This window comes from Phacochoerus africanus, chromosome 7, assembly GCF_016906955.1.
Source record: "Phacochoerus africanus isolate WHEZ1 chromosome 7, ROS_Pafr_v1, whole genome shotgun sequence".
In the NCBI taxonomy this organism is placed as follows: domain Eukaryota; kingdom Metazoa; phylum Chordata; class Mammalia; order Artiodactyla; family Suidae; genus Phacochoerus; species Phacochoerus africanus.
This window is the reverse complement of record NC_062550.1, coordinates 86,782,894-86,797,304: the sequence shown is the minus strand read 5'-3', so window position 1 is coordinate 86,797,304 and position 14,411 is coordinate 86,782,894. Positions and strand designations below refer to the sequence as shown.

Genomic DNA, 14,411 nt, shown 5'->3' with positions numbered 1-14,411 from the left:
GGGTGGCATGATTTGCACTGGGTGTCTCAAGACATATGCAAGCCCAAGACAATAGAGTGAACAGGAAATTAAGAAGGCAAGCAAAGGTAGAATGTGCAACAAGTTCAAAGTTGATGGGTCAGAAACAAGGAATGCAGATAAGAACCCAGAGTCTAAGAAAGGTAATATAAGCAGCCAGTGGCCAGGCACTCTGGATAACAAGCAAAAAGGCACAAGAATGGATGCACAGCACCGAGAAGACCTTGATCATTGGGCCCAGGTTCTGTCCCAAATGGGATGCTTCTTGATTACCACCTCCCCAAGCCAGAATCAATTCCAAGATTAATATGTGTGTTGGGCTGACAAGGGTCAATGAGAAACAAAGATCTAGACAGCAAAGACCTGTCACTTCTTTGCCTCCTAGGGATCATGTGGTAGGAGGGAGAAAAGGCTTTTTCAGTAATAATTATGATTTCAATGAACCCCAACACTTATATGCTAGCACCAAATGCACAGAGATATTTTTAATAATGCCCAAATTTAAGAATATGCTTTTGACCATCCAGTATGTATGCATATATGTGTATTAGCTGTTTAGCACATTTAGAGTCACTTTCACAACTAGCTTCATTGAAATAAAAGAGGGATAGAGGGAAATGCTGATAATTGAAACTCTTACCTCCTAAGTAGCATCAATTAATGAGTGTAGTGAGCAAAGTCAGGACTTCGCTTTAACAAAAGATTTATCCGCCCTCCCAAACATTCATGATAGAAAAAAAAAATCTAAACCTGATCCAATTATCTTAGAAAACACATAAAACTGGGACACTGTTTAAAATCATTTAGTATCACAGCAGCTTCACAAACGAGTGCCATTGATCTTGCTGTTTGGACCTGTGCAGTTCAATTCAATATGGTTAAAGGCAGGATTGTCAGTTCCACCATCTTCTATGGGATGAGATTTATCACTTAAAACTTGCTTCTTCTAAAAGAAAATGTTAACATGGTGATTAGAAAAAAAGAAACTGTTCATGCAACTCTAAATCATTGTTACTACTGCTTTTCTTTCTCTAAATCTGCTTTGTAGAATACTGAGGCCAGATGAACAAGTGAGCAACAGATGACTTAAAAAAGCAAGGCAAGGAGTCCCCGTGGTGGCTCAGGGAAAACAAACCTGACTAGTAAGCATAAGGATGCAGGTTTGATCCCTGGCCTTGCTCAGTGGGTTAAGGATCTAGCATTGCCATGAGCTGTGGTGGAGGTCGCAGATGCAGCTGGTATCTGGCATTGCTGTGGCTCTGGTGTAGACCAGTGGCTACAACTCAGATTAGACCCCTAGCCTGGGAACCTCCATATGCTGCAGGTGTGTCCCTAAAAAGACCAAAAAAAAAAGTACCTTCCCTGTCCATCAAAGTAGTATTCTATCCTGGTGATAAAAGCACAGTCTCAGTAATTTAAGGAAAAAGAAAGCCAACTCACTTTCTTAAAAATGTCAAAATTGGATAAAAAGTCCTCTTGGGTTAGTAGGAATCTGCGGTCTACATTTTGTTTTCTTCCTCCTGAAAAATATACATTGTTTACATTGTTAAAAAGGTATGTGTAACTACGGTCCATCATACATGCATTTAATGTGGGCACATTCACTTCTACGTACTTACAAAACACAAAGAGAAAGACTCTCTTACATAGTGTTAGAGACTTATCATTTCCTTTCCCTCAGTCAGCCTCAGATTCTGTAAGCCTCTCACTGGAATAAATAAGAGTCCAGTGTTTAAAGGTAAATGAGATGCCTTATAAATGCAAGCCAACCACCTCTTCCGGTATTCAACTAGGGAAGAATCATCTGACCCAATACTGGTAGGAAAACTGGTTTAAAAGTATCCCTCATGATCTACCAATAAAATATCAAACCATCCATCTCTGCTTCAGACAGTAGAGTTGCCCTTCCCCAGTATGGTGGCTACAGATGTGCGAAGAAACAGGAAAATTATGAATCGAGTAAATTATGTAAGTGAAATTCAGTATGACAACAGGTGCCTGATCTGAATCCCCTTCCTTAATGTTTTGCTCTACAAAAATCATTCTTTGGTTTGGTATTTTATCTGTGGATCAAAGATGATGATTTTAAAACTGTGTATCTCAAAGAGTGGTTCTCCAACTTCCTCTATCCAAATCACCTAGGAGATGTACCTAAAATGCAGATTCCTGGATTGACCCAATTGGGACTTCTCTGGGTGAGGCCACTGATTTCAGATTTTTACCAAATTTCCAAGATGATTCTTATGCTGGTCTAAAGTCTGAGAATCACCACTTTGGTACAAACCTAGACTTTTAATCTAGGGAACCTCTGCTGCTCAGGAAATGGGTTCAACTTTAAATTAATCCATTTAACACCGTGAAGTATCTATCATGTACTAGAGACTCTGTCAAGTGAGACAGAGATGAATAAAATAATCACTGCACTCATAGCTCATAGTCAACCTAGGAAAATATTTACCCCAACTTCACCAGTGAGGAGACACATTCATGGCATGTGTTTAGGTGAAGCTGAAATGCCAACCAAATCTGTTTGGCCCAAGTTCTTACATACTCCAAGTATCCTACAGTAGATCTTTAAATATATTTTCCAAAGAGCATCAGGATTTTATGTTTATGACTTTTTTTTTTGCAAGGTTTTCACTGCTGCTATGAAGTGGGAATAAGTCATATATGAAATTAATGAGGTTGAAGTGGTTTTTAATCATTGGATGCCTATTCATCTTCATGTTTTAAAATAAAAGACAAAGCTATACACGGTTATCAGAATGAAATCATTTAAGGGAAAAAAAGGGTGAAGGGTGTACTCTGATACACCTGTTTTTTAAGGAAAAATTAGCTGAAAAAGGACTAAAGGTCAAATAGTAAAAGGAGATTGGTTAGGTATATTCCAGAACTGAACAGTTGGGTTACTGGTGAGAGAAGTTTAAAATTTGCCTTAAAATATATCAAAACAGATAAGAGACTAAACCTACTATGTGGGAACTTTCACTTTTGAGAAAAAGTATAGTCCTTTTATAAAGAGAAGAGTTTAAACAACTGCTTCAGAGGAGTTTAAACAACTCTTTATTATAAATTTACAATAATTACAAATTGTATTGTCTATAATAATTATGTATTAATATAATCATATATAAAATCACCACTAATTATCAATATAATTTATTAATTACAAATACAAGTATCTCTGGAGTTGCCTTTGTGGCTCAGTGGATTAGGAACCCCACTAGTATCTATGAGGATATAGGTTCGATCTCTGGCCTCACTCAATGTGTTAAGGATCCAGTGTTTCCATGAGCTGTGATGCAGGTCACAGACATGGCTTGGATCGCATGTTGCTATGGCTGTGGTGTAACACATTTGATAAAGAAGAAGTGAAACTGCCTCCCCCTGGCTTGTGTATTTGTATGTGTGAGGGAATATAGGAAATTAGGGAGCCCAGCAATTTCCCCAGCTCCATGCTACTCTGTGATTGCTCCAAGCCACCGTGATCACTCACCTGGGTGACTGCAGTTGCCTTCTACCTGCCTTCCTTCCCTTATAGATTATTCTCAAAACTGGATCAGAGCACTTCTTTGAGAATTATTGGAAAAGTAATTGAAAAAAATATCCCGTATAGTAGACCTTAAAGACACAGAGAAGGAAAATAGGAGAGAAAAGATAAGGAAGTCAGAGGAACTGTCCCAAGACAAAAACATTAGACTAACAAGAGTTTCCAGAAAGAGAAAATAGGAAATGTCAGGAAATTATAAAAGAGATAAAATAGGAAAGCACCCTAGAACTGAAGGACATGGGTCTTCAGGGTGAAACCCTCTTGAGGGCTTAGGGTAAGGCAGTCACAATGAAATGGGTCACACATGAAGGGCCAGCAGGCAGCAGGGCTCTGGTGATCTCAACAGCAACCCAGAAAGGGGAAGTAAAGTAAGACATCCTCTAGGAACAAGACAATGATTTCCATCCTAGGATTCTCCATTCAAAGTATCAATCAAGTACAAGGGATAAATAAAGACATTTATTTCAGACTTGCCATGTTTCCAAAATCTCTTCGCTTGTCCACCCTTTCTCAAGAACACGTGATGGGACATGCCCCCATTCAGTTAAGGGAGTAAACAGTATTAGGAGTAATGGGATATAGGCAGCAGGAAACCCAACAGAGGAGGGAGACCAAGAGAATTCACAGAACAAGGTAACAGTTCTACAGCAATCCCAGAGAGCAGTGTAAATGTGTATTTCAGTTTAATTTTCTTTAAAAGTTATTTTTTAAAATTTATGAGCATCTGAAAAAAGCCTTCACACTATGTTTAGATATAAAGATCATAATTACTATTCCTTATAAGTATATACTTCTTTTTTTCCCTTTTTTAAAATTAAAGTATAGCTGGATTACAATGTTGTGCCAATTTCTGCTATACAACTAAGTGACTCAGTCATTTATATGTATCAAATGTACATTCTTTTTCTCACATTATCTTCCATCATGTTCTATCTCAAGAGACTGGATATTGTTCCCTGTGCTGTACAATAGGATCTCATTGCTTATCCATTCTAAATACAGTGGCTTGCATCTACTAACCCCAAACTCCTATAGTTTAGAGTCAGTACAGGACAATGAGAAGATCATGGTACAGTGTTGCTGTAATGGCATGTGTGAAACCACTAGCAGTATAGTAGCTACAAGCAATTTTTTCAACATTTTATCATATAGCAAACTGTGAGATAGGTCAATTCTTCAATTCTTCAATTATTATTACTCTCATTTTATACATAGGATAGCTAAGGATCAGAGTAGCTATACAGACTTACAGCTATAAGTTCATGCAGCTCTTAAATTGCTTAACAAAGATTCAAACTAATATGGGTCTTCTGTTTTCAAGACCAGGCCCTAAAATTTCCCTGAGTAAAATGGAACAAGAAATTAAACTAGTTGTTAGGGCTATAGTAAAATAACATAACTAGCTATAAAACAGATATAGTAAAAACTTTATAGAGGTAAATACAGCAATATTAATGTTTAGCTAGGTACCTGTTAATAAACTGATAAGCATTCCCACGAATAAAGTTACCAAAGTTCCCACCGTGCTGAAGTACAAATACGATAAAGAATACCAGTTATCCATCAGTGGAGTCCTAAGAGAGAGCAAAAGCATAACTGTAAGATTTCATACAGTGCTACCAGCAACTAAGAGTAAGTGTTAATAAGCCTCATGGCAAATATAATCATATTTTTAAGGTCCAAATCTGCTGTCCCTATTTTATCTTATCGGATCAGGAATTAGAAATATGACTTAACCTTGACCACATACTGTAATACTTAATGTCCATGTTTACTCATGCAACTCTGTGTTGTGTCCCAGGCATTGTTCTTGTCCTAAGAAAGTCTAGTGTAAAAAAAAAAAAAAACGTGGATAAGGTGGTTCTCGCCCTCAGAAAGGTTACATTCTAATACAGAAATGTAATGAACAAGTAAACAAATTAATAAACATAATAATTGCCACCGGTGGAAAGTGTGTAAGGAAAATGAGAGAAGGTAATGTGACATTAACAGGGTGGAAAGGAGGAATTAGGCTTCAAGGAGTAGTTAGGGAAAGCCTTTGTGAAGAAGTGACCTTTGAACTGAGATCTGAATAACAAAAGTCACATTCTTTCTCCCAGGACACACTTTAAAAGGCTGGTCTCAAAAGGCTTCATTCTAGGCAAGCCAGAACTGGGGCAATACTTTAGGGAAAGTGGATTCATTTTTGCTTTCCTTGGATGTATCCATGGTTCTGTGCTTTCAGGCTGGAGATGAATATATTCACTAAGGATAGTCTTGCCCTCACACTCACTATAAGGTACCAAAAAGGTGAGGTACCAAAAGGTATATCATTTCATTAAATCAGATCACATCAGTATCCAAAAGCTCCAAAGTGTCCTGCATAATTGAAAACTCTAGTAGGAAGATCATGGCTGTAACTCATTGCCAAGGCTCTATGGATCTGGACTCTTTAAAACTGAACAAAGAGCAATTATCCAATATATTTGCATAAACTGTAGCTTGTAGTTGGTAAAGGCCATACTTCAAAAACTACATATGCAATGGGTCTTTTATAATTTTGCTTTTCATTTTTAAAGTTTTTCAGTTGACAAAAACAATTTTTCATTCAATTAGAGCCAGTTTTTGGCAGCATTTACCCATAATAGAATTTTTTTTGTTCTTCCTATTCAAGTCATCTCTGCATCTGTAGGTGAGGTAGAAGTTTCTATTAAAATTAAGAAAAAAATGGCATTTTTTGCTATTTCTGAACAAAATATAACAGCCAGAAATCCACATGGGATCCACCCTTTTCAAAATTAGGCAAAAATCACAGTGTTGCAGGCAAGACAAAAAGTGACCAGGGTTCTCTACCTGTCACACATATTTTTTAAAACATGACATTATAAAGCTCCATTCAATACCTTTCAATGTTGTGTACTTGAAAAGCACTGGTAGAAAATGGCATTTCTGTGGTTGTCATCCAATTTGTCCTATTGTATGTGCTGTTACAGCCATAGGTTTCGAGGCTTAATGGCATAGTTCTCTCAGGAAGTGGAGGATAAAGTTGAGCTCCAATTCCGACCCACAAAGAAATGGCAAATCCAGCCAGCAGACCAACAAGGGCTCCCTGCAAAACAGGAGTGCTTTTCAAAGAAAAAGAATACAGTTTGCTTTGAAGTGGAAATTAACATTAGAAGGTTACGTTTAACATGGTCCAAGCCAAATTTACCAGCTCCCCCTCCTAAAACTATTCTCCTTTGTAAGCTCCCTGCCAATTGCCAAGGGCAGCATGGGTCCCTGGTCCCTCAGCCCAGAGTCCTGAGGTCTCTGGAACCCCATTCCCTATTTCCTATCCCTATCTAGCTAATCGCTGATGCCTGTCCATTTTTCTTTTCATTTGTCTCATAATTCCATCTCTTCTACTCTTTCCATGGCCAGCACTCTGTTCTGGCTTCTTTGCCTCTTCATATCCAACAACTACAACAGTCATGCAATTGACTCCAGGACAATTGTTCCCTTTGTTTTTATTTAATCTGTGAAAAAAAAAATGGCACACCACATGAGCAACAGACTATGAAGAAGAAAGCATCCACAGAGTTTAATCCTATACTTAACAAGATGTATAGCTATAATTGTGCTACAGGAAAGCTAGGGGAGAAATGGCAAGCACTTTTCACAAATGACTGCAATGGTACATACAATCAAACTAAGTCTTTATAGAGATAAACGGAAATATTTTCTCTGAAGACATTGGTTTCCCAATCTTTAGAAGGCTTGAGTTCCCCACTCTTGCTGTTTGTTCACCAGTACTCCAGGCATTTTTACAGTTTTTGAATGATGTACACCCTCATTCCAAATAATGAGAACAAAAGCAAACCTTGAGGTGGGAAGCCCCTTCCTCTGTAGCAAAAGTTCTCCCCTTTCTTTAATAATGATCAGGGAGTTCCCCGATAACCTAGTTGTCAAGTCAAATTTGACATGCCATGAGCATAGCAAAAAAAAAAAAAAGAAGAAGAATGATCAGTTAGGGCAGCCTGTGCCTTGGGCTCCATATAGAGAGAATAGCAGAGAATATTTGAAGTAAGGGGGAAAACATAAGCAAAATCGTGGGGTAGGAAAAAAAAAAAAAGAATGATGTGTTGCTGGGAGAACAAGAAGGCTGCTGATGAGATCAGAGAATGTATTCTGATCTCTTTCATTAGGCTGTGAACCTTTGAGAACAGAATTAGGTTTCTTTTTCGGGGTGCCCCAACAACTTGCCGCAGTGCTAGACACGCAGCAGGCATGCAATACATGCCTTTGAGTAGCATGAAGCTGGAATAGCAGTGTGGCTAGCTGTAGACAGGTCAGACTTGCTTATTCTCGGCATTGTGCATGGCTTGATGTAGGATCCACAAAATTATAGATGCCATGAGAGCAGAAATCCTCAGTGTTCTGTACTCCCAGGACAATGTATGCCCCAGAAATAACCAATGAATAAATGAGTGAGATAATGAGAGGAAGGAAAGGAAGGAAAAAGGAAAAAAGGGAGAAAGAGAAGCAAAGGAAGGGAAGGTGGGAAGAAGAGAGGGAACAAGGGAGGGAGGGAGAAAGTTTATTTCAAAGTAAGGATAGGTAGATAATCTGTGGATGAAAAATGTGGGTAGTGAAAAGAGATACTTCCTATGACAAGAATAATGGATCTTCCTTCCCCTGCAAAAGGGTATGTTGGACCTGGTCAGCTACAGTATTTCTGGAGGCAACTCATGGTGTCAATAAATGTCAAAAATCAAAAGTCAGTCTTCTTTTAATGTTTCAGGCACTCAACAAACCACTATGCATTTACTAATGCAAAGGATCTAATCAAGTCTTCAATATTCTGAGGTGGACACAAACTGCTCTCTTTCATTGAGATTAATTTCTATCAAACTAGCCTTTCAAATGAAACTTCACTGAGAATTATTATTAATTATAATAACAATGATAAAGCCCTTATTAGTATTTTCCTTACCAATTTCTGATGACACATGAAGAAAATAGAATTCTAATGTAAAGTCATACAGACAGATATCCAAAAAGCACATGAAAAGATGCTCAACATCACTAATTATTAGAGAAATGCAAATCAAAACTACAATGAATTATCACTTCACATCAGTCAGAATGGCCATCATCAAAAAGGCTACAAACAGGAGTTCCCATCATGGCTCAGTGGTTAATGAACCCGACTAGTATCCATGTGGATGCAGGTTCAATCCCTGGCCTTGCTCAGTGGGTTAAGGATCCGGTGTGTTGCCATAAGCTGTGGGATAGGTCGCAGATGCAGGTCAGATCCCATGTTGCTGTGGCTGTGGTGTAGGCTGTCACCTACAGCTCTCATTAGACCCATAGCCTGGGAACTTCCATATGCTGTGGGTGCGGCCCTAAAAAAAAAAAAAAAAAAAAAAAGGCTCTACAAACAGTAAATGCTGGAGAGGATGTAGAGAAAATGGAACCCTCCTACATTGTTGGTGGAAATGTAAATTGGTACAGCCACTATGGAGAACAGTATGGAGCTTCCTTTAAAAACTAAATATAGGCGTTCTCTCTGTGATGCAATGGGATTGGCAACATATCTGGACACCTGGGATACAGGTTCAATCCCCAGCCTGGCACAGTGGGTTAAGGATCCAGTGTTGCCATGGGTGCAGCATAGGTTGCAACTGTGGCTCGTTATCTGATCCCTGGTCTAGGAACTCCATATTCCACGGGGTGGCCAAAAAAAAAAACCCTAAATACAGAACTGTCATATGATCCAGCAATCACACTCCTGGGCATATATCTGGAGAAAAACATAACTTGAAAAGATGCATGCACTTCATTGTCCACTGAAGCACTAGTCACAATAGCCAAGACATGGAAGCAACCTAAATGTCTATCAACAGAGGAATGGACAAAGAAGATGTGATATATATATATATATATATATAACTCAGCCATAAAAAAAGAATGAGATAATGTCATTTGCAACTACATGGGTGGACCTAGATATACTAAGTGTGGTTGGTCAGACAGAAAAAGACAAATATCATATTAAATCACTAATATGTTGAATCTAATAAAAATGATACTAAAGAACTTATTCATAAAACAGGAACAGTCAAAGATTTTGACACCAAACTTATCGTTACCAAAGGTGACAGGTTGTGGGAAGGGATAAAATGGGAGGTTGGGACTGACATATTCCCACTACTATATATGGAATGGTTGTGTAACAAGGACCTACTGTATAGCCCAGGGAAATCTACTCAATACTCTGTAGTGACCTACATGGGAAAAGAATTTGAAAAGGAATGGATATTATGTATATATATTACTGATTCACATTGCTGTAGATCTGAAACTAACACAACATTTGAAGTCAGCTATACCCCAATAAAATTTTAAATAAATAAATAAATTTAAAATCATAGTCCTATAGTTATTCTACATCTGTCTGAAACAATCCTACATACATTAGCCTTTTTCTGAACCTCAGTTTACAGCAGGACTGAACCAGTGGAGTTTCTCCTAGCTCAGAGGAATAATTTCAATTTCACTTTTTCTAAAAAAAGACTTAGTATTTCAAAGCATAGATATATCTGTATAGAAGAACAGAGCTATTTACCTCTTTCTGAATACAGTTCCCAATTATGATCACCCTTACGGGTCTAGAACCATATCGTTGGAGCTGTACCTTTAAATATCAGAAGTATAAATTTTCTGACCAAAGTGGTGAAGATCTTTTGCTGTTGCTTCTCTTTGCTATACTTTGGCTATCATTAGTTATCTCCAACTCTACTGCCCTGAAACTTTTCATATCTGAGCCTGTTCATCTCTTTTAAACCCTAGTGATTAACTTTCAAGGAGGGAAAAAAGATAAATGCGTAAAAATGGTGTTCCTTTAGTTATTATTATTATTATTATTATATATGTTATCTTATAATATACATCCTTTAGTGATGTATTGTTCTGGGGGTTTCCATTTTGTTTCACACATGCAGGGTCCCAGTACATAGTACATTCATTCTGCACCCCAGTAAAGTCAATGTGAGTAATTTAAGTCATCAAGGTAAGTCAATAATGACAGATATCAAAGGAATCATATATTTACAAATGAGAAAAAATTAGAGATGCTACTATAGTTGGGAAAATAGGCTTTATACGTTTTCATTCTTTATACTTACAATTGAGTTGGAAAACGGAACCAAAATCCCCAAAGCAAACAAGCCCATAAGTGGTCCACCAACCATGCCAAATATGCTGAGTGCTGCCTATAAAAATTAGAAAAAGTCATCAATCAGCAATTTCAAATCCAAAGTTAAAATGTTTAAAGTAATATCAATAGGATGGGTATTTAATGTTTTCAGCTTCCTCATGAAAATCATGGCAGCCTTGCTGTTGACGAAGAGGTAATCAGAACTTGGAAGCTTTGCTTCTTAGTCTCGAGTTCCATCTGCTCATCAGGAACCCTCATTAAAAGAAGCAAAATGTAAAAAGCATAGAGAATAATGAGACAAGTGGGCACTACTCTTCCTGGCCATGTTCTTGCAGACATTAATAATCAACTATATCACTCCTTTGTGCCTTGGTAGTTTCAAAACTTTCCACAAAACAAGATTATGGATAAGTACTGCTAAGTGACCAGTGATGGAAATGAAACCCAGTGCTATCCTTGATTCCCTAAGGATAGACCTAGAATGAGAAATATGATTTATAGAAAAAAAGATTGAGCAAATCATGTAGCAAGAGATTTAAATCTAATTGGCTAATTGCAACCTTTGCTTTGATGTATAAATGCCAAAATCATGATAGTGAAAAAAAATTTACAGTGTTTAGAATGGAGAAATGCAAATAGCTGAATCTTCAAGAAATATGAATTCACAATATTCAAATGGCCAATTTTTTAGCTTGGAGAGAACTATAAAAGAAGAATTAGGGACACACCAGTCTGTCCACAGAGTAAAGGGGACAGATAGAAGAGAATGAACAAATCAAAGAAAAAATACCAAGTCAAGAAAAATTTTAGAGGGTATAGACTGCAGTCCTGGATTTAAAAAAAAAAAAGGCTACACTATGGACTAGGGAAAGAAGTGAGGATAATGACAAAGGAGAACTAGTATTTGAGGAGTATACGGAGTCAGGATATGAACCTAAGGAGTCATTTACCAACATCTCTTGAGCCAGAGGCCACTAGGAAAGAAGGTAGACTTCACTGCAAAATGTGAAAGAAGTCAATTGACCCAGGTAGCAGGCTAGAGCCAGTTTGGGGGATACAAGGAATATATATCCCCAAAATATCCGTCTCAGGAAATAAGACCTAGGTTACAGATGAAGCAAGGAAGAACTGGCTTGGAGCTATGATGACTTTCCTAGAAATCTCATTATACATATTTAGGCCAGATGTGGTTTATGGAAAAAAAAGGGAATCAGCCACAGTAAGAGCTATAGTAATAAAGTAGACTAAAGAGGAAAGCACATTAATAAGCATTGCATTGGTTATGGTTAAGGTGTACCAGGTAAGCTTAGACTTGTCTGAACCTAATTCATCCATTCATTCATTCATATAATCAAAATGAGATCACACTATTTGAACAACTGGTATTCTCTAAGCAACAACTATCCAGAAAGGACCTAAGTCATAGGTCTGAAGAAGAAGCCTGGAGGACTTGTTTTGCCCAGCATGAACCCTCAAGTTTCTGGATCATGTGGAGGCCCAAGAGTCCCAGAAGAAGAGCCCAGGTAGCCATGGAAATTTCATGGATAGTTTAGGTTGATCAGATATGTAGATATTTATGAACCAATATATAAATAGGTACCTTCAACCTGAATTTGAAAAATGTCTGCTTTGCCCTGGGCATAGCAGTAGGCATCAGATATTTGATACAGTATCAAACAACCATGTCATAATCCTCACCTTCAAGCAATTACAAACTATTTAGTAAAATAGACATTAAATAAATAAATACAATAAAGTATCATAATGGGAATGATAAGAGAAATACAAAGTGCTCTGGGAACATTTGGCAGAGGGAGCTCAAACCTATCCAGGGAACTGAAAGGGCCTTTTTGAAAAATAATGCTTAACTTGAAAATTAAACTTAGGCAGTTGGAGACAGGAGACAGCATCCATGCTAAGGCCTGAACAATAAAAACAGTGAAGGACACACAAGGTTCAGAAAAAGGTTATTCCAAAGATTAGTCTGTCTTTTCCATTCCAACGCCTCCAAAGAAGCGAGACAGAGCTTTCCAACACACACACAAAAAAATGCTCTCTAACAAAAATTTAGCAAATGCCACAGAACATGAGAAGGACACCTCAGGTGATAAAAAACATATTTCCATTCACAGGAAAATGGAATAGGTGTACTTTTCCCTATTCCTCCTGCTAATAAAACTAAAACCCCAGACATTGCATATGAAACAAAATCAGAAGCATCTGAAAGGTGGAGAGAAGGCAGACTAGCTAGGACTTTGGGACCTAAAAAACGATGCAATGGTAAGTTCTCTGAGTTTAATTTTTGCCCCACATATTTGTCTTAGAGATGAAGAAGCTGACAATCCAGAAATGAAAAACAGATTCAGGTCGAAAAAAACTCAGTAAAATCCAGTTCTCTCTAGTCATAAGACTGGTAAAGGAGCAACTTAATCAAGAAAGAAAACTTTTAGACAATAACTTCTATATTCCAGCCAAATGCCACAGAATTAACTGTTCCCCCACATACACAGTCTAGAAAAGGCCAAGTAGGGAGCCTAGATTACATACCCATCAGCCTATAACAAGGCAGTCTTTCCCCTTCCTGCTTGGGCAATGTTCCTGGAGGCCCAATGGAGAATCAGAACTTTCACCATTGCCCAGCAAGAACAAGACCACCACCACTACAGTGCAGTGGAGATTACTCTCATCTAGGAAAATAAGAAGCTCCTCCCTTGGGTGTCAGTAGAGACCAAAAAATCTGGACTTTGACCTCCACCTGACAGTAATGAGGCAGCACCCTCCCTTACACTGTTGAAGTGGGTATCAAAGAAAACAAACCCAAACAGAAGGTGTACATAAGATCCAGAGCCTAATCACATAATATGAAAATGTCCAGGGTCCAAATGAAATTCACTTTGCAGAGTAGGAATTAGGAAGATCTCAAACTGAATGGAAAAAGACAATCAATAAATACCAATATAAGTGGCAGATATATTAGAATTACTTCACAAAATTTTAAAGAAGCCATGATAAAACTGCTTCAGCAATTAGAACATACTTAAAGCAAATGAAAAAGCAGAAGTCTTTAGCAAAACAACAACAACAACAAAAAAAAAAACAGAAAGTTTCAACAAAAACATAGATGATATAAAGAACTACACTGAAATATTATAACTGAAAAATATAATAACTTAAATAAAAGTCTCAATGGACAAATTCAACAGCAGACTGGAGGGGACAGAGGAAAGAATCAGTGAACTGGAAGACAGAACAAAAAAATTAATCAATATGAAAAATAGAGGAAAGAGACTTTAAAAAATTAGTCACCAGAACCTGTGCAAATACAACAAAAAATATAACATTCATGTCATCAGAGTCTTAAGTGAGAAAAGAAAGAGAGTGGGGCTGAAAATTACTCAAAAAAAAAATGACCTTCCCCAATTTTACAAGAGACACAAACCTACAGATTCATAAGTGGAGCAAACTTCAAATGGAATAAATCTAAAGAAATACATAGCAAGACACATGGTAATTAAACTTCTGATATCTTCAAAGAAAAATTCTGAAAGCAGCTGGGGCAGGGGAGGGGAGGAGGGGAATGACATCCTACCTGTAGAGCAATTAGAACAGCAGTAGATGTCTCATTAAAAATAGTGGAAGACAGAAGAAAGCGGTGCAGTATTTTTC

At 37.6% G+C, this 14,411-nt stretch overlaps 1 protein-coding gene across 1 annotated transcript in view; it reads right to left on the bottom strand.

Moving 5' to 3' along the window:
• Positions 1–475: 475 nt before the first annotated feature.
• The window catches only part of SLC5A8 (solute carrier family 5 member 8), a 55,309-nt gene continuing 41,373 nt past the window's right edge, over positions 476–14,411 (bottom strand). The window contains exons 11-15 of the mRNA XM_047788187.1: positions 10,714–10,800; positions 6,451–6,656; positions 5,039–5,142; positions 1,459–1,538; positions 476–964 (exon numbers count right to left, since the gene is read on the bottom strand). Coding sequence (XP_047644143.1) covers positions 839–964; positions 1,459–1,538; positions 5,039–5,142; positions 6,451–6,656; positions 10,714–10,800 — 603 coding nt within the window. The 3' untranslated portion in view covers positions 476–838. The remainder of the gene's footprint in view (positions 965–1,458; positions 1,539–5,038; positions 5,143–6,450; positions 6,657–10,713; positions 10,801–14,411) is intronic.